The sequence below is a fragment of the Cuculus canorus genome, chromosome 11 (genome assembly GCF_017976375.1).
Source record: "Cuculus canorus isolate bCucCan1 chromosome 11, bCucCan1.pri, whole genome shotgun sequence".
Taxonomy (NCBI): Eukaryota; Metazoa; Chordata; class Aves; order Cuculiformes; family Cuculidae; genus Cuculus; species Cuculus canorus.
The window spans coordinates 22133059-22154574 of NC_071411.1; the positions used below are offsets into that span (position 1 = coordinate 22133059).

General features: G+C 52.8%; 1 protein-coding gene and 1 long non-coding RNA gene across 7 annotated transcripts in view; one reads left to right on the forward strand and one right to left on the reverse strand.

Moving 5' to 3' along the window:
- The window catches only part of PHF2 (PHD finger protein 2), a 100258-nt gene extending 86647 nt beyond the window's left edge, over nt 1–13611 (reverse strand). For all 4 annotated transcript variants that reach the window (XM_054076412.1, XM_054076410.1, XM_054076411.1 and 1 more), the window contains exon 1: nt 13485–13611. In XM_054076412.1, coding sequence (XP_053932387.1) covers nt 13485–13582 — 98 coding nt within the window. In that variant the 5' untranslated portion in view covers nt 13583–13611. The remainder of the gene's footprint in view (nt 1–13484) is intronic.
- Nucleotides 13612–13872: 261 nt separating this feature from the next.
- Nucleotides 13873–20644, forward strand: LOC128853245 (uncharacterized). 3 transcript variants are annotated; one of them, XR_008451627.1, is made up of 4 exons: nt 13873–13916; nt 15289–15366; nt 15739–15856; nt 16087–17895. It is a non-coding gene; the product is annotated as an uncharacterized LOC128853245 (long non-coding RNA). The 3 variants fall into 3 exon arrangements; XR_008451628.1 differs by lacking the exon at nt 13873–13916 and adding an exon at nt 19526–20644 and having other exon boundaries at nt 15149–15366; nt 16087–17738; XR_008451626.1 differs by lacking the exon at nt 13873–13916 and having other exon boundaries at nt 15149–15366.
- The last annotated feature ends 872 nt before the right edge of the window (nt 20645–21516 follow it).

The following is a 21516-nucleotide window of genomic DNA, read 5'->3' on the forward strand; positions in this document are numbered from 1 at the left end:
CCTGCTCCCAATTAATTCCAGCCAATAAACTGTACATTTTAACTAAAAAAACTTAAAGTACACCAGTTATGCTCTAATTTTACATTCCTTAGCAACGGCTGTGATTGAATTTAAGGATATTTAGTGAGAGAATGGGGAGAACAAAAATCACAAATAGATAGCACAATGATCCAGGAGGAACCCTCCTCACACGCCAAACACAACCAAAGTCTAAGCCTTTCACTTCCCCCTCCTCCCCCAATCCAGAGCCTTTGGTGAGATGCTCAATAGAAGGAATTAAATATCGCTTATGTTCTGGCTATGGGGATTGTATTCCTGAACAAGGATCCCCGGCTGTTCCATGTGCTCCCATGTTTTCCTGCGTTCATACCAAACTGTAATGAAAACCATTTGCAGTCTTGGATCCAGTGTTGGAAGGCAAAGGGCTGCGTGGGTGCCCAGTGCTAGACGTGGACAATGAGACACTGTTCCGCACTGTAACAACACAAACTCAGGGCTCACATTTAATAAGAGTATTTTTATAAACACCAACAATCACAAACGCAGACTATGATCACTCGTATTCCATGTACAAACCCTTTGAACTCCAATGGTTTGGGTTGGAAGGGACCGCAAACACTATACAGTTCCAACGAGACACCTCCCACTGGACCAGGGGCTCCAAGCCCCATCCAACCTGGCCATGAACACCTCCAGAGATGGGGCAGCCACCATTTCTCTGGGCAACCTGGGCCAGGGCCTCTCCACTCTCACAGCAAAACATTTCTTCCCATCTCAGTCTCCCCTCCTGCAGCTGAAAACCATTCCCCCTCATCCTATCCCTAGAGATGGGGCAGCCACCATTTCTCTGGGCAACCTGGGCCAGGGCCTCTCCACTCTCACAGCAAAACATTTCTTCCCATCTCAGTCTCCCCTCCTGCAGCTGAAAACCATTCCCCCTCATCCTATCCCTGCACTCCCTGATCCAGAGCCCCTCCCCAGCTTTCCTGGAGCTCCTTTCAGTACTGGAAGCTGCTCTGAGGTCTCTCCAGATGCTGCTCTTTTCTGGTGAATCAGGATGGCTGTGCTGACACACACGCTGCAGAGATGCTGTCCTTGTGCCAAAGGGGTGCAAGAAGATAATTTCGTTAAATAATGGTATGTATTAACTAAGGGGTTTTTAAAGCATTATAACTTGTCAATATCAAATCTAGCTTTTCCAGACCAATGAATGGCACATGTGACATAGGAACAGTGTTCCCACCAACTTTCACATTTCTATCACCTTCCAATGAGGTGTTAAGAGCAAAAAAAGGAGCTTTAACAAAAAAACCACAAGTACTAACTCCTAACAGAACTATCTCACTTTTTTCTTTCACTTGTTCCATCCTTTCAGTCTACCAGATGAAAACTTTAACGAAAAAAAGCTCTCCCTGAGAGTAAACGTACAATAGTTTTTGCTAATAAAGGAAAACAAAATCCATAAGCAATGCAATCAAAACAGAAAGGCAACCATAGCTCCACCCGCCCTCAGAGAGTTCTGTGTTATCTCACTAACAACTGCAAATACGAAATTTTAACATAGTTCTGGTTTTACAATTCTATTTTCTTTTTCCTATCAAAACATCCTATTTCTCAACTTTCTGCTTGGCGCTAAATCTAATGGATACCATAAACTGCTGAACATCCCGGTTAGCTGTGCAACCTTCAGCACATGAACATGCAGTAAAACTCGGTGTCTTACCACCTGCATAGGTCTGTAAGTACATCACTAAACCACAGCCTCGTCCAGAGAAGCAACACCCATCATTTTTAAGGGATGTGCCTGTGAGGAAGCGAAGAGAGGAACTCCAACACTCCGTGCTGGCTGGGTGTCATAGAACCATAGAATGGTTTGGGTTGGAAGGAACCACAAAGTCCATCCAGTTCCAATCTCCCACCACGGGCAGGGGCACCTCAACAGGATCAGGTTGCTCAAAGCCCCATCCAACCCGGCCTTGAACGCATATCCTTCACACATTCTGAGCCTCTCCTATCAGCTCTACCCAAAGGCCAGGAGAGCTCAACAAGGACAGTTTGGACTCTCTGAGATAAGGAAAAAACTATCCTCAGCACCTGAAGGCACCCTGGGCTGGGATCCCAGCTCTGGAGAGCACCGAGCACCAGAGTAAAGCAGGAGACATTGCAGTCTGATTACATCACGCTCCCAGTGAGAGTGGTCACAGGGCCACCACCATCCTGCAGAGTTCAGCCATGATGCGGAGGGGGTACACACCCCTCAGGGATGAGTCCATGTGAGAGACTGAGAAATTGGCTAAAATCCTTCTTATTGCAAATACATTCAAAATGGAATATATTTCAACATAACAAACAGCCAGGTAATACCCTAAAATAGATTCTGCATAATCTATTTCCAAGAGCAGTGGTGGCTGCCCCATCCCTGGAGGGGTTCAAGGCCAGGTTGGATGGGGCTTGGAGCCCCTGATCCAGTGGGAGGTGTCCCTGCCCATGGCAGGGGGTGGGACTGGATGGGCTTTGAGGTCCCTTCCGACCCAAACCATTACATGATTCTGTGATTTTTAGACATACAAATTTCTGACAAACAGAAAAATAAGTTGTTACAACCAGAAAGTCACTGCCCTTGGGCTGCTAGAGGTCTGTTCATCAGAGTAACACTGCAACTGGAGTGCTTCCCTCACAGTAGGATTTTCTATCTGCTGTCCCAGCATTTGAATATATTTTTGAAGTGTAATAAATTTTTGACAATAAAGCTGTGAGCAAAAAGTTCGTTTACTTTTGGCAGGGAAAGGATGCTCTGATCCCACTGGACAAAAGGCCAGTGGCCCCAGCAGAGCACTCATGCATAGAGCGCTACTCGCTGAGCCTCTGCAGATGCCCCACTGCAATCCAGATGTGTAACCCAAATGCACCACTGCAGACCAAAGCTGACTGTAAACTTGAGTCGGCTGCACACCTCCAGGCACCAAGTATTTCCTGAGAGTCCTCATGCAGTTGCACTCTCTGTCCCTTGCCTGAAGTCCACGTTGCATTACTACAGGGTGTCACAGAGCAGACGGCTATCCCGGCTGGAATCATAGGGATGGCAGAATCACAAAATGGTTTGGGTTGGAAGGGACCTAAAAAGCCCATCCAATTCTAACCCCACTGCCACTGGCAGGGACACCTCCCACTGGATCAGGGGCTCCAAGCCCCATCCAACCTGGCCTTGAACACCTCCAGGGATGGGGCAGCCACCACTGCTTTGGGCAACATGGGCCAGGGCCTCCCCACGCTCATCATGAGGAATGTCTTCCTAAGACCTCACCTCAATCTCCCCTCTTGCAGCTGAAAACTGTTTCCCCTCATCCTATCCCTCCGCTCCCTGATCCAGAGCCCCTCCCCAGCTTTCCTGGAGCCCCTTTCCATACTGGAAGCTGCTCTAAGTTTTCCCCGCAGCCTTCTCTTCTCCGGGCTGAACAACCCCAACTCTCTCAGCCTGTCCTCGAATGGAAGGTGCTCCAGCCCTATGATCAACTTTGTAGCTATACTCTGGACCTGTTCCAACAGTTCCATCTCCTTCTTATGTTGAAGATTCCAGGATTGGACACAGTATTCCAGATGAGGTCTCATTCCAGAGAGGAACAGAGGGGCAGAATCCCCTCCCTCGCCCTGCTGGCCACACTGCTTTTGATGCAGCCTGGGACAGTTGGCCTTCTGGGCTGCAAGCGCACACTGCTGGCTCATGTCAAGCTTCTCATCAACCAGCACCCCAAGTCCTTCTCCCGTCCTCTGCTGTAACCATCGATTGCCCCAACACAGGTGTAGGAGCTTGCACTTGCCCTTGTTGAACCTCATGAGGTTCTCACAGCCCCACTTCTCCAGCTTGTCCAGGTCCCTCTGGATGACATCTTGACATTCTGGTGTGGCAACTGCACCACTCAGCTTGGTGTCATCCACAAACTTGCTGAGGGTGCACTCAATCACACTGTCTATATCATTGATAAAGATATTAAACAGCACCAGTCCCAGTATGGACCTCTGAGGGACACCACTCGTCACGGATCTCCATCTGGACTTCGAGCCATTGACCACTACTCTCTGAATATGACCATCCAACCAGTTTCTTATCCACCTTACCATCCACCCATCAAATCCATATCACTCCAATTTAGAGAGAAGGATGTTGTAGGGGATCGTGTTAAAGGCTTTACAGAAGTCTGGGTAGATCACATCCATTGGTTTACCTGTGTCCACTGATGTGGTTACCCCATGACAGAAAGCCACCAAGTTGGTCAGACAGGATTTGCCCCTGGTGAAGCCATGCTGGCTGCCACTAATCACTTCCCCGTCCTCCATGCGCTTTAGCATAGCTTCGAGGAGGATCTGTTCCATGACCTTCCCAGGCACAGAGGTGAGGCTGACAGGACGGTAGTTCTCAGGGTCACCTTTTCTGCCCTTTTTAAAAATGGGCACAACATTACATTTCTTCCAGTCACCAGGGACTTCTCCCGACTGCCATGACTTTTCAAATATCATGGAGAGTGGCTTCACAACTGCACCTGCCAATCCTCTCAGGACTCTGCGATGCATCTCATCAGGTCCCATAGACTTATACATGTTCAGGTTCCTCAGGTCTGCATAGCTCACCTCTCCAACCTGTCCAGGTCCCTCTGGATGGCGAAAAGCCCTTCCGTTTGTGTGTAGAGACACTACTGTACCACTTCCATGAAATGTATATTTATTAGAAATAAGAAAATCTATTAAGATAATATTCAAATTGATGGGGTTTAGAAAGCCTTATGGTGATCCTAGAACACTTTTTCCCTTGCCCAGCCTGTCCCCATACACAGTCACGCTGCTGCTATCACCTTTTCCAAGACATCTTCATCCATTCCCTTCATTATAGAGCTATTTAGCAGTAAGGAAAAAGCAGAGAGTAACCAAGTCCCACTTAATTTCAGAACCGATTTCCTTGTTCTGATGTGGCTTTAACTTTTCCGATTAAAAGCCACTACCTGGTAAGGGCTCAGAACTCAATAGGCACCTGGGTACTCACCGGCACTCACAAAACACAGCCGAGCTGAAGGTCCAGGAGGCTGAAGAACATGCCTTAATGCACTCTTTCATTAATTCAAACTGTTTCATTAATTCATACTCTTTTTAAATTTTTTCTTTTTTAATTAAACACAAAATGTGCTGAATATTCATAATATTTTGTCCTTTTGGATGTAAAATCTGGGTAAGCCCCTCTGAAATTAGGAGAATGTTGATCTACAACACCCTTCTGTGATCTGTGCTTACTGCCAGGGACCAGCATAGCAACAACGGACTTGCAGGCCAGCTCTACCCACATTACTGTCCATACTTCCCATGACTTAGACTTGGATTTTAGAAACTATACTTAAATTTGGAGAACAATTCCGTTATTTCTGAGCTGACACTTCAGTGCTCAGGCCAGCTAAGCACTCACCCTATTTGTGTAAACTGAAATCAACTGTTTCAAACCAAAACTTGGGAGGTTCTAACAAGTCAGATTAAATACAGGACACCCAGGTACTGCAAACTCCAAAGCGTCTGATAGTGACGCTCAGTTCTACTGCAAGGGGTGTGATCCAGAGGGAGGTGTCCTTGTCCATGGGCAGAGGGCTGGAAATGGATGGGCTTTAAGGTCCCTTCCAACCCGAAACATTCCACAACTCTATGATCAAATGCGAAACATCCGTTCTGCTTCAAAGCCAGCTCTGTAGACCTAGATGTTGCCTGAAGATCAACAGCAAACCTCTGGGCTCCTTAGGCAGTGGTCCAGAAGAGGACAGAAGACTTCAAAATGGGGAAGCTGACACATTTTTCGTAGGCATATATAATCATAAAGCCTGTCCCATCATTTAGAAACAGAGTGTTGTGCCAAGTGCTTTTCCTGGGGATGTCAACGATACACAGAATCACAGAATCACAGAATCACAGAATCACAGAATCACAGAACAGTTTGTGTAGGAAGGGACCCCAAAGCCCATCCAGTGCCAACCCCTGCCATGGGCAGGGACACCCCCCCACTGGATCAGGGGCTCCAAGCCCCATCCAACCTGGCCTTGAACCCCTCCAGGGATGGGGCAGCCACCACTGCTCTGGGCAACCTGGGCCAGGGCCTCCCCACCCTCACAGCAAAACATTTCTTCCAAGATCTCATCTCAATCTCCTCTCTTTCAGCTGAAAACTGTTCCCCATGTCCTGTCCCCGCACCCCTAACAATTCCATGCTTTCAACACAAAACATTCCCTGCTTCTGTGACCTTATGTCTGTGTATTTAGTACCACCACCACCAGGTCAGTTAATCATGTATTTTCCAGGCCTCCCCACCCTCAACACAATTTCACTGTGGAAAAGTTAAAAGGTAAACCTCAAATTCCATGCAAACTTTTTTTCGAGTAAGAATTCATCCCTTTTCCTTTACACCAAATACAAGTTCTCAGCCTTCTAGCATATTTTACCAGCAAGATAAAACTGCAGATCAAACTTTGGATCTGGGAATCTGCAACATCGGTTGAGACTATACTTTTAACACAAGTATTCTTTCAGCTGTGACTGATACTGCAACAGCCTAAGAGACACTCTGAGGTCAGCTGGAAGTTCTAATGGCACACTGAAATCCTGACATATTTTCCATTCCGAATCTCACGCTCCTTCTCAGAGCACAAATGGATGTGAAATGGTAAGACGAGAAGTGTATTTCACCACACCAAAGGACCAAGTACAGAACACTGACTGGCTACAAGCAAAACTGACTCACTTTACCATCTGGCCAGACTCCCGATGCTCTGGAAGTCGGTGTTAATCACCACTGCGGGACCACATGATAGTACAAGGCAACAAACCTGGCGTCAGCACCAGGACAAGCGTGCAACATGTTCCCACCTCTACACATTCCCGGACACTTAAAAGGAATTTTTAAAAAGATAATGGATTTCAAATTAAAAAAAAAAAAAAAAAAGGCTTCTTAAGTTCTCTGAACAGCTTTAAAACTACAGAACAAGCAACGCTATGCCATAGAATCACAGAATCATGGAATGGTTTAGGTTGGAAAGGATCTCAAAGCCCACCCAGTTCCACCCCCCATGGGCAGGGACACCTTCCACTGGACCACGTTGCTCCAAGCCCCATCCAACCCGTACTTGGACACCTCCAGGGATGGAGCAGCCACCACTGCTCTGGGAAGCCTGGACCAGGGCCTTCCCACCCATAATACAATCCCACTGTGGAAAAGGGAAAGGCAAACCTCAAATTCCATGCAAACTACATTTTTGGGTTAAGAATTCAACCCTTTTCATTATTAGGTTGCTTGAAGCCCCATTCAACCCAGACTTGAACACCTCCAGGGATGGGGCATAAAATAACTATTTTCACATTTCTTTTTCTACCCCAGGAGCGCTTAAATTCTGAAACCTATCACACCAGGAGTGAAGTATATAACTTGGTAACATCACAGAAAGTTTTGTATTCTGCAAGCAGTTCATGCAGTTACCAGAGTAGCATAAAATTATAATGGATGTTAATCAAGGCACTTGGATGCAGAGAATGAACCCCAGCCGGGTTAAGGAAAGCACTTGTCTCTTACACTGTAAAACTAAAAACCCTGTGTATGGAGATATTTTATTCTCCTACTGGCGCGTTCAGCATTGTCCCTTGTAAAAATAGGACTCACTTTGCATGACAGTGTCTAGTTCCTCTCTTTCACACTGGCTTATCATGGCCAAAGGCAGAAATTTGAGTAGATTTTTAAGATGAAGAAACTCCTAAAAGTTCCATGCTGTTTGCCTTTGTGTTATCGCAGCTGTTTGCTCTATTCCAGCACAAAAAGAAAACCAGGTTGTTTAGGAATTATTTTATAGAGCCCACAAAGCTCCCTAATTATTCCAGATGAAGTGTCCACACAGACACTTCAGGAGGTGTTTGCCTGGGAAGGGAAGCAGCCCAAACGAACCAGAAAAGCCACTCTTTAAAAAGCTATGCATTATTACTATGGAAGGTGAAGAAGATTTGACCACTGCTAAAACCCTTCTTGTCTTCAGGTTGAAATCGCTGTAATTTTACTCTTCTACTCAGTGACCTTAGAGCAGCTTCCAGTAATGAAAGGGGCAACAGGAAAGCTGGGGAGGGGCTTTTGATCAGAGAGTGCAGGGATGGGGCGAGGAGGTATGATTTCCAGCTGAAAGAGGGGAGATCGAAGTGAGATCTGAGGAAGAAATGTTTTGCTGTGAAGGAGGGGAGGCCCTGGCCCAGGTTGCCCAGAGCAGTGGTGGCTGCTCCATCCCTGGAGGTGTTCAGGGCCAGGTTGGATGAGGTTTTCAGCAACCTGATCCAATAGGAGGTGTCCCTGCCCATGGCAGGGGGTGGAACTGGATGGGCTTTGACATCCTTTCAAACCCAAACCATTCCACGATTCTGTGATTCTATGATTTATTTACCAAGTGATTGTAGGAGTCCATCTCACGACACCAGGTGGGCATTACAACAATATTCACTGCAGAAAAAATAAATAGATTACATTCCCCCACCTAGGGACGTAACAAATAACCCAGTGCAGATTCCTGGTTGAACTGACTTGCACGGAAAGACTTGCCTTGCCTTAAGATGAGGTCCTGTAACACTCCCATCACAGCTGAGGCACTGAGACCTGTTGATAAGCACAACTCCTTCCAGCCCTCAGCAGCTGACGCTCACACCCCGCCAGCAAACCCACCCCAGCAGCAGCAGAGGTGCTGAGGCAGAGGGTGTTCCAGCAGCAGCAGCTCCTAAACCACACATCACCCCTTAGATCATGATCAACATTGTCACCAAGGAGCAGAGAAGAAGACTGTGCTCTTCACACAGCACAGGTGGAACAAGCTTTGGTCAAACCACTCTACTGAGCCAGTGAACTCTTGTTCCACATTTCCAACCACAAGACAGCAGAGTCTACAGCATGGAAAATATGTCCTTCAGCCCGCAGCACAGCCTGCACAAAGCCATTTGCCCAGACAGGCCCACAGATGAGACCAACGGAGCAACTACCTGGGCACCTGCTGGTTCTCGGCTTCTTCATCTATCAGCACGCAATGGGACTCCCTTCACTTCCTCTCTTGGCTTTCTCCAAGTCCAAAAAGCCATCTCATAGATCACGGAATGGTTTGGGTTGGAAGGGACCTCAAAACCCATTCAGTTTCAACTCCCTCTGGATCCACCTCCCACTGGATGAGGTTGCTCCAAGCCCCATCCAATCCAGCCTTGATCACTTCCAGGGACGGGGCAGCCACTACCGCTCTGGGCAACCTGGGCCAATAAAATATGACCAAATGTCTTGTTAAAAAGAGACACAAGTACAATCAAATGATCAACAAACTGGGCAGACGTCCTTAACAGTACTTAGGCAGCTTTGCACACTTGCTTATTTTCAGTTGCAGTGCAGTTAACGCTCAGAGCGCTCGGAGTCTCTAGGAGAGAGATGGGACAATTTTATACAACTGAATCCTCAGTTTTATTTTCCTTTATTGAATATTTATTTGTCTACAGAATAGCAAAAGGGGATATACATGGGCTGTTTTCTACTAAATCACTTAGCATACTTCTCCAACACAGTTATCTTAGGTTTTAAGAGTGGGAAGTCTCCCTCTCGTCAGTTTTCTAAACTTTAAATTCCACCTCTGTATGCTACCATGAGTTAAGCAAAAAGGGTACAACACTCTTGTGACAGAGGTACGATTTGATTCCATCCCTTTATACCCCAAAATGAAATACCTTTCTTCATGTGTGCACGAGATATTGTCCCCAAGCTGTCCCCAAAAAATCCTTTTCTTGATCAGTTACAACTAATCACTTTTCATCAGTTTTAAACAAAATTCACCACCGCATGCAGGCAGCTTATCTCCTTCTGCTGTTTAGCTTTCCACCAATCCACTCTATCCCAACTTGGCATTAAAATCTTAATTTTTCCATATTTTTAAGTTTTCCAAGTTTCAAGTGTCTAACACTTGAAGTTTCTGAGGGGAGACCTCATCGCTGTGTGCAGGTCCCAAAAAGGAGTGGATCTCCAGAAGTGCTGGGCTCTTCTCCCAAGTAACAAGAGATGGGACGAGAGGAAATGGCCTCAAGTTGTCCCAGGAGAAGTTTAGATTGGATATTAGCAAAAATTTCTTTACTGAAAGAGTAGTGAAGCCCTGGCAGAGGCTGCCCAGGGCAGTGGTTGAGTCTCCATCCCTGGAGAGGTTCAAAAAAAGTGTAGAGGTTGCACTTGGGGACGTGGTTTAGCAGGCACCGTGGGGTTGGGCTGACGGATGGATCAGATGATCTTACAGGGCTTTTCCAATCATAGTGATTCTGTAACCCTATGATTCTATGATTCTCTCTGAACCGGCTTCACCTTGTCACTTGTGTCCAAGTCTTAACAACTATGGAAAAGTGCACATCCTTGAAGCCTCATGCCCAGCACCACACCTGCAGAGCACCCCGTTGACAGCACCAGAGCTCTCTATTTCAGCATTTTGCATCAACATAGCTTTTGAAATCCATGGCAGAACATCATCCCTAACGCCACAGAGAAGTTTCTGTCACAGATTTTTCTGTGCATGGAGCATTTTGGGGAAGCTCTGCAGTGCCCCAGGGCCTGCTAAGATGCAGCACTGAGGCAGCGGTGCCTCTGCCTTCGCCTCCTCCACCAGCCATCTGGAGGTGAATATTGGAGCTGGATAAAAGGACAGAGTTCCAGTTTAACCTTGCGGAACAGCAGGCACAAGAAGTGCTCATCCAGGTGGTTTTACCAAGATTTAATTTCACTTTTTACACTTTTATCCCTCACTGAGGATGGCTGTGAAGCCAGTAACACTCCATCCTCCTCCTTAGGAGGATCCTTAGGAGGAGGATGCAGGGAATCCCCTCCTAGATACCCTTTCCCCCCAGTGCTGCCTTGGGATCCCTCAGATGAGGCCCTGGTCCAGGTTGCCCAGAGCAGTTCGTGGCTGCCCCATCCCTGGAGGTGTTCAAGGTCAGGTTGGATGGGGCTTGGAGCAACAGGATCCAGTGGGAGGTGTCCCTGCCCATGGCAAGGGGTTGGAACTAGGTCTTAAACCATTCCATGATTCTACAATTCCATACTTTCCATGCCCTTGGCTTCCCAGCCACCAACTTCCCCGTTCCTCATGGGGAAGGGAACCCATCAATACACTCTACAAGTTTCTCCCCGTCACCCTCCTCCATCATCCACCGCTCCCCAAGCTCACTTTGGGGAGAAACCAGCCAAAACAGCAGGGTCGCCCCTCCCTGCTCAGCCCATACAGCCACCCATGGCGAGGGGAGTCCCGTGGGGCTGGGGTTGACCGGGGCTTCCCCAGCCCCTCCTCGGGACAAGTGCTGCCCCACACGAGGTCCCTGCTCCCTTCTCCCCCAGCCCAGGCACTCGGGGGTTCCCTGTCCCCCCAACTCAGCACCAGGGGGTTCCCTGGCCCCCCAAACCCAGCACCAGTGGCTTCCCTGTCCCCCCAATCCAGTACCAGGGGGTTCCCTGTCCCCCCTCAATCCAGCACCAGAAGGTTCCCTGTCCCCCCTCAACTCAGCACCAGGGGGTTCCCTGGCCCCCCTCAATCCAGCACCAGAAGGTTCCCTGTCCCCCCTCAACCCAGCACCAGGGGGTTCCCTGTCCCCCCTCAATCCAGCACCAGGAGGTTCCCTGTCCCACTCAATCCAGCACCAGTGGCTTCCCTGTCCCCCCTCAATCCAGCACCAGTGGCTTCCCTGTCCCCCCTCAATCCAGCACCAGGGGGTTCCCTGGCCCCCTCAATCCAGCACCAGGAGGTTCCCTGGCCCCCCAAACCCAGCACCAGCGGGTTCCCTGTCCCCCCCCAACTCAGCACCAGGAGGTTCCCTGTCCCCCCAAACCCAGCACCAGGAGGTTCCCTGGCCCCCTCAATCCAGCACCAGCGGGTTCCCTGTCCCCCCTCAATCCAGCACCAGCGGGTTCCCTGGGCCCCCAAACCCAGGCACTTGGAGGTTCCCTGCCCCCCCCAAACCCAGCACCCAGAGGTTCCCTGTCCCCACCCCAATCCAGGCACCCGGGGGTTCCCTTCCTCCCCCCCAGCTCGGACACTCAGGGTCTCCCCTCGTCCTCCTCAGTCCAGGGGCCTTCCCTGCCTCCCATCCCGGCCCCCGGGGGTTCCCCCCACCCGGCCCCGCCGCTGCCCCCGCTCGGGCCGCCAAGGGTTAAAGCCGCCGGGCTGCCGCGGCGATGGCAGCGCTGTCAGCCGGGAAACACCCCGGCTGTCCCCGGTCCGGCCGCCGCGGGAGGGTGTCCGCAGGGTCCCCCCGGCCCAGAGCACCCCCAGCCCCAACCCGGGGAGCCGGGGGGAAAGGGGCCGCCCCATCCCGGCGAGGGAGATGCCCCGAATGTCTCCCAGCCCTGGAAAACCTCCCGGGAAGATGGGGCTGGAGCCTGCGGGCTGCCTCCTCCCCGGGAGATGGGGAGGAGGATGACGGCAACCCCCAGTCCCATCCCGGGGAGGCTCTGAGCACCCCCAGCCCCATCCGGAGAGGCGCTGAGCACCCCCAGCCCAGGGATGCCGCAACCCCCCGGCCCGGAGCCCCATCTCCCAGGGAGGAGGCAGTCCGCAACCCCCAGCCCCATCCTGGGGAGCCGTGGGGAGAGGGACTCCCGCAATCCCCAAGCCCCGGGGAGGCGCTGAGCACCCCCAGCCCGGGAGGAGAACGCCCGTAATGCCTCCCAGCCCCATCTCCCGGGGAGGCTCTGCCCGCGACCCTAAGCCCCATCCTGGGGAGCCGTGGGGAGAGGTATTCCCGCAACCCCCATCTCTCGGGGAGGCGCTGAGCGCCCTCAACCCCATCCGGGGGAGCTGCTGACAACCGGGGAAAGGGCTGCCCGCAACCTCCACCCCTGGGCAGGCGCTGAGCACCCCCAGCCCGGGAGGGGGATACCCGCAACTCCTATCCCCATCCCGGGGAGGAGGACGCCCGCGATGCCCCCCAGCTCCATCCCAGGGAGGGGGATGCCCGCAACCCCCATCCCCATCCCGGGGAGCTGCTGACAACCGCGGAAGGGGCTGCCCGCAACCTCCGTCCCTGGGGAGGCGTTCAGCACCCCCAGCCCATCTCCCGGGGAGGAGGCAGCCCCCAGCCCCAGCCCGGGGAGGCGCTGAGCACCCGGTCCTGTGTCTCCCCGCAGCCCGGGCGGGGCGGGCAGCACAATGGCCCCGGTGACACGGCGGGGGGGGGGGGGGGACGGGGGGGGGGGGGGGGGCTTTGTGCGCGGAACCCGCCGACATTTCTAAACCCAAACCAAACGGAATAGAGCAGGGGGAGAGCGAGGAGCGAGCGGGAGCCGGGGGCAGCGTGGCTCCTCCTCCTCCTCCTCTCCAAAAAGGCCTGTTTGCAAAACTGCACACGGCGGGGAAACGGCGGCGGCGGCGGGAGGGGGGGCGGGAGATGGGGGGGGAAAAGAGGGGAAAAACCCGATGTCTTTGTGTTACCTGCCGTGGAACCAGTCCTTGCAGGCGTCGCACTCGATCATGAAGCGGGTCACGTCGTAGGGCAGCCGGCAGATGCAATAGACGGGCACCGTCGCCATGTTAGCGCCGTTCAAAACAAGGCGGCGCGGCGGCGGGGGGGGGGGGGGGGGGGGGGCGGGGGAGAGCGAGCCCAGACCGGGAACGAGAGGGAGGAAAAAAAAGAAACAACAACAACAAACCCCCCCTGTCAGGCGCTGCGGTTTGGGGCCGGGGCCGGGGGGCGGCGGCGGCGGCACAAGTTTGGCTGCTGGGGGGCTCGGGGGGGGGGCTCGGGGGGGGGGGGTGGTGTTGTTGGGAAAATGGTTATTATTCAAAATGTTTGGTGAAAGGCGTTCTGTTGCGTGCCCCCTGGTGACAGCACAGCTCCGAGCCGCCTCGTAAACACTCCGAAATGTAAACCCGCTCCTTTGGCAGCTCCTTACGTCAGACCGTGGCTCCGGGGCATGGGGGGGCTGGGGGGGGGAAAGGGGGGGTCCGGGGGCTGAGGAGGGATCGGGGGGTTCAGGGGGTTTGGAGGGATCGGGGGGTGCGGGGAGTGGGGAGGGATAGGGAGGGTCCGGGGGGGATCGAGGAGGGCGGGGGTTGAGAGGGAACGGGGGTTCCGGGGTTGGGGGGGATCGGGGAGTCCGGGAGTTGGGGAGGGATAGGGGGGGTTGGGGGGGGACCGAGGGTTGGGGGGGGATCGGGGGTTCAGGGGGTTGGGAGGGATCGGGGGGTCCGGGACTTGGGAGGGATCGTGGGGGGTCCGGGGGTCGGGGGGGATCGGGGGTTCCGGGGGTTGGGAGGGATCGGGGGTCCCGGGGGTTGGGGGGAATCGGAGGGTCCGGGAGTTGGGAGGGATCGGGGGGTCCGGAGGGATTGGGGGGGATCGGAGCAGTCCGGAGGTTGAGAGGGAACGGGGGTTCCGGGGTTGGGGGGGATCGGGGGTGTCCGGGGGGTGGGGAGGGATAGGGGGGGCCCGGGGGTTGGGAAGGGGTCGGGGGGGTCCGGGGATTGGGGAGAGATAGGGGGGTCCGGGGATTAGGGGGGGATCGGGGGGTCTGGGGAGGGATTGGGGTTCAGGGGTGCCGCCCCGGGGGAGTTTGTTGAAGAGAGCGGCCCGGCCGTGCTCTGACCCCGTGTCCCCCTCGTCCGCCCCTGTGCCCCCCCCAGTCCCCACCTTCCCTGTCCCTCTGTCCCCATTCCATCCCCTGTCTCTCCACATCCTGCTTCCCATTCCCCGTGTTCCCCATCTGCATTCCGTGTTCCCCATCTCTGTCCCCTGTGTCCCCCACATCCACGTTCCCATGTCCCCCCATCCCTGTTCCCGTGTCCCCATCCCCATTCCCATCCCCGTGTCCCCATCTCTGTTCCCGTGTCCCCCCATCACCATTCCCATCCCCTGTATCCCCATCCCTGTTCCCGTGTCTCCCCATCCCCATTCCCATGTCTCCATCCCTGTTCCCGTGTCCCCATCCCTGTTCCTGTGTCCCCCCCTCCCTGTTCCTGTTCCAAACAGAGGGGGGATGCTCGGGGTGCGGATCTGCAAGAACAGAGCACAAAAACCCTCTTGGAATGACAGGGGGGGGCAGGAGGGCTTTGGAGGAGTTTGGAGGGGTCGGGGGGAGGGGTGAAACCACCCGGCTTTCCCGGAGGAGTTTGTTAAAGAGAGGGGCTCAGACACAGCTCTGATCCCACGTCCTCATCCCTATCCCTGTTATCATGACCCCCCATTCCCATCCCCCTCGTCTCCCCCATCCCTGTCCCCTATGTGTCCCCCAACCAGAGCTCAGGGTGATGCTGCGTGCGGGTCTGAAGAGCGGAGCACGAAAACCCTCTTGGAATGTGGAGCATCCCAGAGCGGGTATTGGGGGGAGGACGGGGGGGGGCTTTGGGGGACTCTGTGGGGCACTTTGAGGGAGTCTGGGGGATTTGGAGCTACCTGGGTGGTTCCCATGCTTACCTCCCAGCAGAGAGTTTGTTCAAGGGAGCGGCCCAAGCGTGGCGCTGCCTCCATGTCCCCCAAGGACCCTGTTCCCATCCCCTGTGTCCCCAACTGGGGGGTCTGGGAGTGGGGAGAGCGGTGCAGGAGGGACCCCACCGCGGCCAAACAGAGCGTGAGGAGATGCTGAGTGCGAGTCTGCGAGAGGGAAGCACAAACCCCTCTCTCGGAATGCTGAGCATCGCAGGGCACGGATGCTTCAAAGTAGCTGAAAGTATTGTGCTACTCTACCAGCAAAAAGAATCATCCTGATGGACTGGTGTCTGGATGGTGGTGGCAGGTGGGGGCCTGTAAACGCGCACGAGTGCTGATTTACACCAAGAAAGAAAAAAAAAGACCTTCTTTTTAGTTGGTAAGAGTTGTATCGCTGCTTTTAAAGGTACCCACCTCTGCCCGTGGCAGCCCTTTCACCATCGCAAGTAGGGCTGCTACACCAAAGAGCTGAAAGTGGACGTTTTGTGCCTGCGACGAGCCAAAACAAAGCGGGACGGTGCTGGATATGTCCTGAGAAGGGCTGCTCAGGCGCAAAACATCCACCGAGCCCAGGACCACACATACCCACAGCCACTGGCTTCCACGCAGGTGGAGATGGGCCAATGGCAGCGGCGAAGCAAGAGGAGCTCTGGAGTCTGAACGGAGATTAAGGATGCGGAACGTCTGTCATCCTCAAAGCCAAGACTCTGAAGGGCTGTTAGTGCGGTTAAAGTGACCATACTGTGGGGCATTTGGGGGAATCTCTGTCCCAAGAGCATTCCAGAGCCACTGGCATGATTGTCTGAGAATCATAGAATCATAGAACCACCAGGCTGGAAAGGACCCACTGGATCATCGAGTCCAACCATTCCTAACACTCCCTAAACCATGTCCCTAAGCTCTTCATCCACCCGTTCCTTAAACACCTCCAGGGAAGGCGACTCGACCACCTCCCTGGGCAGCTGTTCCAGTGCCCGATGACTCTTTCCATGGATAATTTTTTTTCTGATATCCAGCCTGAACCTCCCCTGGCGGAGCTTCAGGCCATTCCCTCTTGTCCTGTCCCCTGTCACTTGGGAGAAGTGAGAGCTTCCTACTAAGTACACACAAAGGGAGTCCCGGCTGAGGTGTGATTTTAATTCCAGTTATGATGGGTTCAGCATCTTGAATCCATCTCATTTGGGCAGAGGAAATCTCCTAATTTATCTTAGAACCAAAAATAACAAAGTGGGCATTTCTCTGCCTTTTTTCATCAGTCTGCAAAACCCTTCTGAAGTCACCTGTGGAGGACAAGGGACATGCAGGGGGCCAAATAACCATAAAATGTCCCAAGCTGGAAGGGACCCACAAGGATCTTCAAGTCCAACTCCTGACTTCACCTCTAAGTTTTTTTATACAGAGAGAAGGTCGTTGTCCCTGTAGGCAGAACCTGTTTTGGACAACCGAAGCGGGACGGGACTGTCAAAATTCTTTGCCTTGCCCACTGAATTTACATGCCACAGAAGTGACTTTCAGCGGATGTTCGTGCAGAGCTCCCTTTGAACTAGGACCAGAAATGGCACGCTCTGGTCCACCACGGGTGTTTATGAGAGCATAATTAAACTTCTGACATCGCTCAAGGTGTGGTGATGCGGGAGGAAGATCATAGGCCTGCATTTTAAGTTGTGACTCATTTGTTTTGAATGACATGTTTTGAATGTCTCAAGACACACAAAGGGGCCCATATTCTTCGTCGTGCTGAACGGCGGAAGTATCTGCGCTCTAAAAAGCAGACCTCTCAAGTTTAAGTTTATCTGCCATGATTTTAATTGCTTGTAGTCTCACCTGGGAAAGTGGAAGAACAAGTCTAGGGAGTAAAGCAGAATGAGGGGAAAAGGCTTGGGAACCATCACGAGAGCTGCACAAACCTTTACAGAGTCCGTTCACTGCTCAGCAATGCCAAGTGCACCTCCCAGCACCTCTCTGCTCTGCAGGATGGGTCTGAACACAATATTCAGCAATCTTGATGCCCTTTGGTAGGGAACAGTCATGGACATCATAGAATCATGGAATGGATTCAGACGAAAGGGACCTCAAAGCTCATCCAGTTCCACCCCCTGCCATGGGCAGGGACACCTCCCACTGGATCAGGGGCTCCAAGCACCATCCAACCTGGCCTGGAACCCCTCCAGGGATGAGGCAGCCACCACTGACTGCTCTGGGCACCCTGGGCCAGGGCCTCACCAACCTCATCGTGAAGAATTTCTTTCTAATGTCTAAATGTAAATCTTCCTCCTTCCACTTTAAATCAATTCCTCCTCATCCTATCACTCCATTGTAAAACAGTCCCTCCCCATCTTTCCTGTAGCTCCTTCAGGTACTCAAAGGCTGCTATAAGATGTCTCCTCTCCTCTCCTCTCCTCTCCTCTCCTCTCCTCTCCTCTCCTCTCCTCTCCTCTCCTCTCCTCTCCTCTCCTCTCCTCTCCTCTCCTCTCCTCTCCTCTCCTCTCCTCTCCTCTCCTCTCCTCTCCTCTCCTCTCCTCTCCTCTCCTCTCCTCTCCTCTCCTCTCCTCTCCTCTCCTTTCTCAACCTGTCCCCATAGCAGAGGTGCTCCAGCCCTCAGATCACCTTCACGGCCTCCTCTGGACCCATTCTAACAGTTTTATATCCTTCTTATGCTGGGGATTCCAGAAGTAGACACAGGACTCCAGGCAGCTTCTTGTCTCTGCACACCCTAAATACATGCTGGAGGACCTTCTTCCTTTTGTAAAACCAGTATTTGATTTTTTAAGGAGCATGGCAGCACTTACAGGCATAGCAGCTCATGACACCACATTCTATGCCTGTTGAAGAATCACAGAATTGTTAAGGTTGTGAAAGACCTGTAAGCCCATCCAGTCCAACCATCAGCCCAACCCCAACATGCCTATTAAACCATGTCTCAAAGTGCCATGGCTACATGCTTTTTTCAACACCTCCAGGGACAGAGACTCCACCATGTCCTTGGGCAGCCTCTTTCGGTTCCTGAGAATCCTCTCAAGGAAGAAATGATTCCCTAATATCCGATCTAAACCTCCTCTGGCACAACTTGAGGCCATTTCCTCTCGTCCTGTCCCATGTTACTTGGGAGGAGAGACCAACCCCCACCTCACCACAACCTCCTTTCTGGGAGCTGCAGAGAGCGATGAGGTCTCCCCTCAGCCTCCTCTTCTCCAGGCTGCACAGCCCCAGGGCCCTCATCTCCCTCTCTCAGTTTTACAGGCTTTGTTCACACCAAGCCTGTACAATCTGTGAAGAATTATGTCCTTGTTGCGTTCCCTCAAGTCCCACAAGCATGTCCATGAAAACATTGCTATTTCCAAGGCTCCACCTGACATTCTAGCGTCAGCATGTCTCCACTGCAGCCTCTGGTGCGCTAAAGCCTCTTAAAAATGCAGGTATTTTGATGACCACAACAAAGGGCAGCTGGGACATATGTGAGGGTGTAGCCAGACACTCCTCTGCAAATGGGGCTGGAGAAACTTAAAGCTCCTCAGATGTCCCATGCTGCTCCTCAGGTGATGGTTATCCAACAGCAGAGCTGAGCTCACAGTGTCAGTGTTTTCATTCCTTTTTACTGCAAAGTCAATTGGATTATCTTAAGACATGCTGGATGATGCTGGAGCCAGTGGAAATGAATTATGGGAGACTCTCGCAACTCAGACATAGAATCATGGAATGACTTGGGCTGGAAGGGACCTCAAAGCCCATCCAGTTCCACCCCCTGCCATGGGCAGGGACACCTCCCACTGGATCAGGGGCTCCAAGCCCCATCCAACCTGGCCTGGAACCCCTCCAGGGAAGGGGCAGCCACCACTGCTCTGGGCAACCTGGGCCAGGGCCTCCCCACCCTCACAGCAAAACATTTCTGCATAAGATCTCATCTCAATCTCCCCTCTTTCAGCTCAAAACCCTTCCCCCTCAACCTGTCCCTGCATTCCCTGATCCAAAGCCCCTCCCCAGATTTCCCAGAGCCCTTAGAAGCACTGGAAGCTGCTCTAAGGTCTCCCTCTATCCTTCTCTTCTCCAGGCTGGACAACCCCAACTCTCTCAGCCTGCCCTCGCATGGGAGGTGCTGCAGCCCTCCGATCACCTCTGTGGCCTCCTCTGGACTTGCTCCAACATCTCCATGTCCTTACTGAGCTGAGGACTCCAGAACTGGACACAGGGCTCCACGTGGGGTCTCACCAGAGTGGACCAGAGGGAAAGAATCCCCTCCCTCACCTGCTGGTCCCACTGCTTTGGATGCAGCGCAGGACACGGTTGGTTTCTGGGTGGGAGCACCCATTCCCAGCTCATGTTGGGCTTCTCCCACAGCACCCCAAGTCCTTCTCCAAAGGGCTGCTCCCAATCCATTCTCCGCCCAGCCTGAACTTGTACCTGGGATCAAAAAGAATCAAAAGAGAAAAGTTATGAACACTTGAAACTCTCTTTGGCTTTGCAAACTTCTGGCTGATTTGGCTTCATAAGAAATGAGCTTCCTGCTCCCTTCCAAAACTCAGCGGGAGGGGTGTGAATTAGACTAATGAGAGCGATGGGCTCACGCACATCTTCCTCTCTTACGAAGTTTCAGATTAGAAAATGCTTCCAGTCCCACCTGGACTGTGCTGGGCGAGTGATGGAGGCAGAAGGCACCTCCCAGTGCCGCAGTGTGAAAGACAACAAGGCCCGAGCCTGAATCCCAAGTTATGAAACCTTATTTACCGATGGTTTAGCTGTTTATAAGTAACATTTTGCATGAGGCCCCATGGTGGCCGTGTAACTTGAGGAACTGTGGCCAAGATCCTTTGTTAAACAGGGTTTTTGGAAAGCTGCTGCCCGGGTGGCAGCCTGGGGCGAGCGGCAGTGCCCAAGCCAGTGGCAATACTCTTGTGCCTGGAGCTGCAAAGCCAGCCCTGGAGAAGCCTGGTGTATTTTCCCTCCAATAACACATTTTTTTCCCAGCAAATTGCTGCAACCGTGTGCTGATTTCCACGGGCAGCAGCTCCATCTCTTCTAACAGTTTTTCTACTGGGGCATCTCAGCCCTTGTGCGTGGTCGGTGGCTCCTGCTCTCCCGATGGCCGTGATGGGCAGCCTGGCTGGCCTTGCTCCAAGAACTGACTGTAAGAGAAAGGAGCATTAAACACATCGTAATAAATATTGACATATTTTCCCCTTCTTTCTGCGTTTCAGTTCTTTTTATCTGCAGTGCTGCCTGAGGACTTGGCTCTGGTCTTAACTTTGCATTGGTGCTGGTGAGCTCAGGCTGTGGTTCCTGGGGGCTCAGAGGTGGTTGAGGGGCTCAGAGGTGGTTGGGGGGGCTCAGAGGTCATTGAGGGGCTCAGACGCAATTGAGGGGCTCAGATGCGGTTGAGGAGCTCAGAGGTGGTTGGGGGGCTCAGATGCAGTTGAGGAGCTCAGAGGTGGTTGGGGTGCTCAAACATGCTTGGGGGCTCAGATGCGGTTGAGGAGCTCAGAGGTGGTTGGGGGGCTCAGATGCAGTTGAGGAGCTCAGAGGTGGTTGGGGTGCTCAAACATGCTTGGGGGCTCAGATGCGGTTGAGGGGCTCAGAGGTGGTTGAGGGGCTCAGACGCAATTGAGGAGCTCAGAGGTGGGTTTGGGGCTCAGACACAATTGAGGCGCTCAGGGGCAATTGAGAGGCATGGTTGAGACATGGTTGAGGGCTCGGACACGATTGGGGAACTCGAGCGTGGTTGGGGCTCAGAGACAGATGGGAGGTTTAGATGTGGTTGTGGGGACTTGGATGCAGTCGAGGGATCAGAGGCGGTGCTGGGGCTGAAATGCAGTTGAGGGTCTTGGAGGTGACTGGGAGGCTGAGATGCTCTTGGGCATGGAGGCATGGCTGGGGACCCCAGGGGTGATTGGAAGGCTCGGATGTGTTTTGGGGCCTTGGATGTGGTTGGGAGGATCAGATGTGGTTGGGGGCTCACCTTGTTGTGGGGCTGTTTATATCTTTGGCTCTGGATTCACAACTGCTGTGCTGCCCAAATCGGCTGCTGCTGTAGAAAACAGAAGAGTT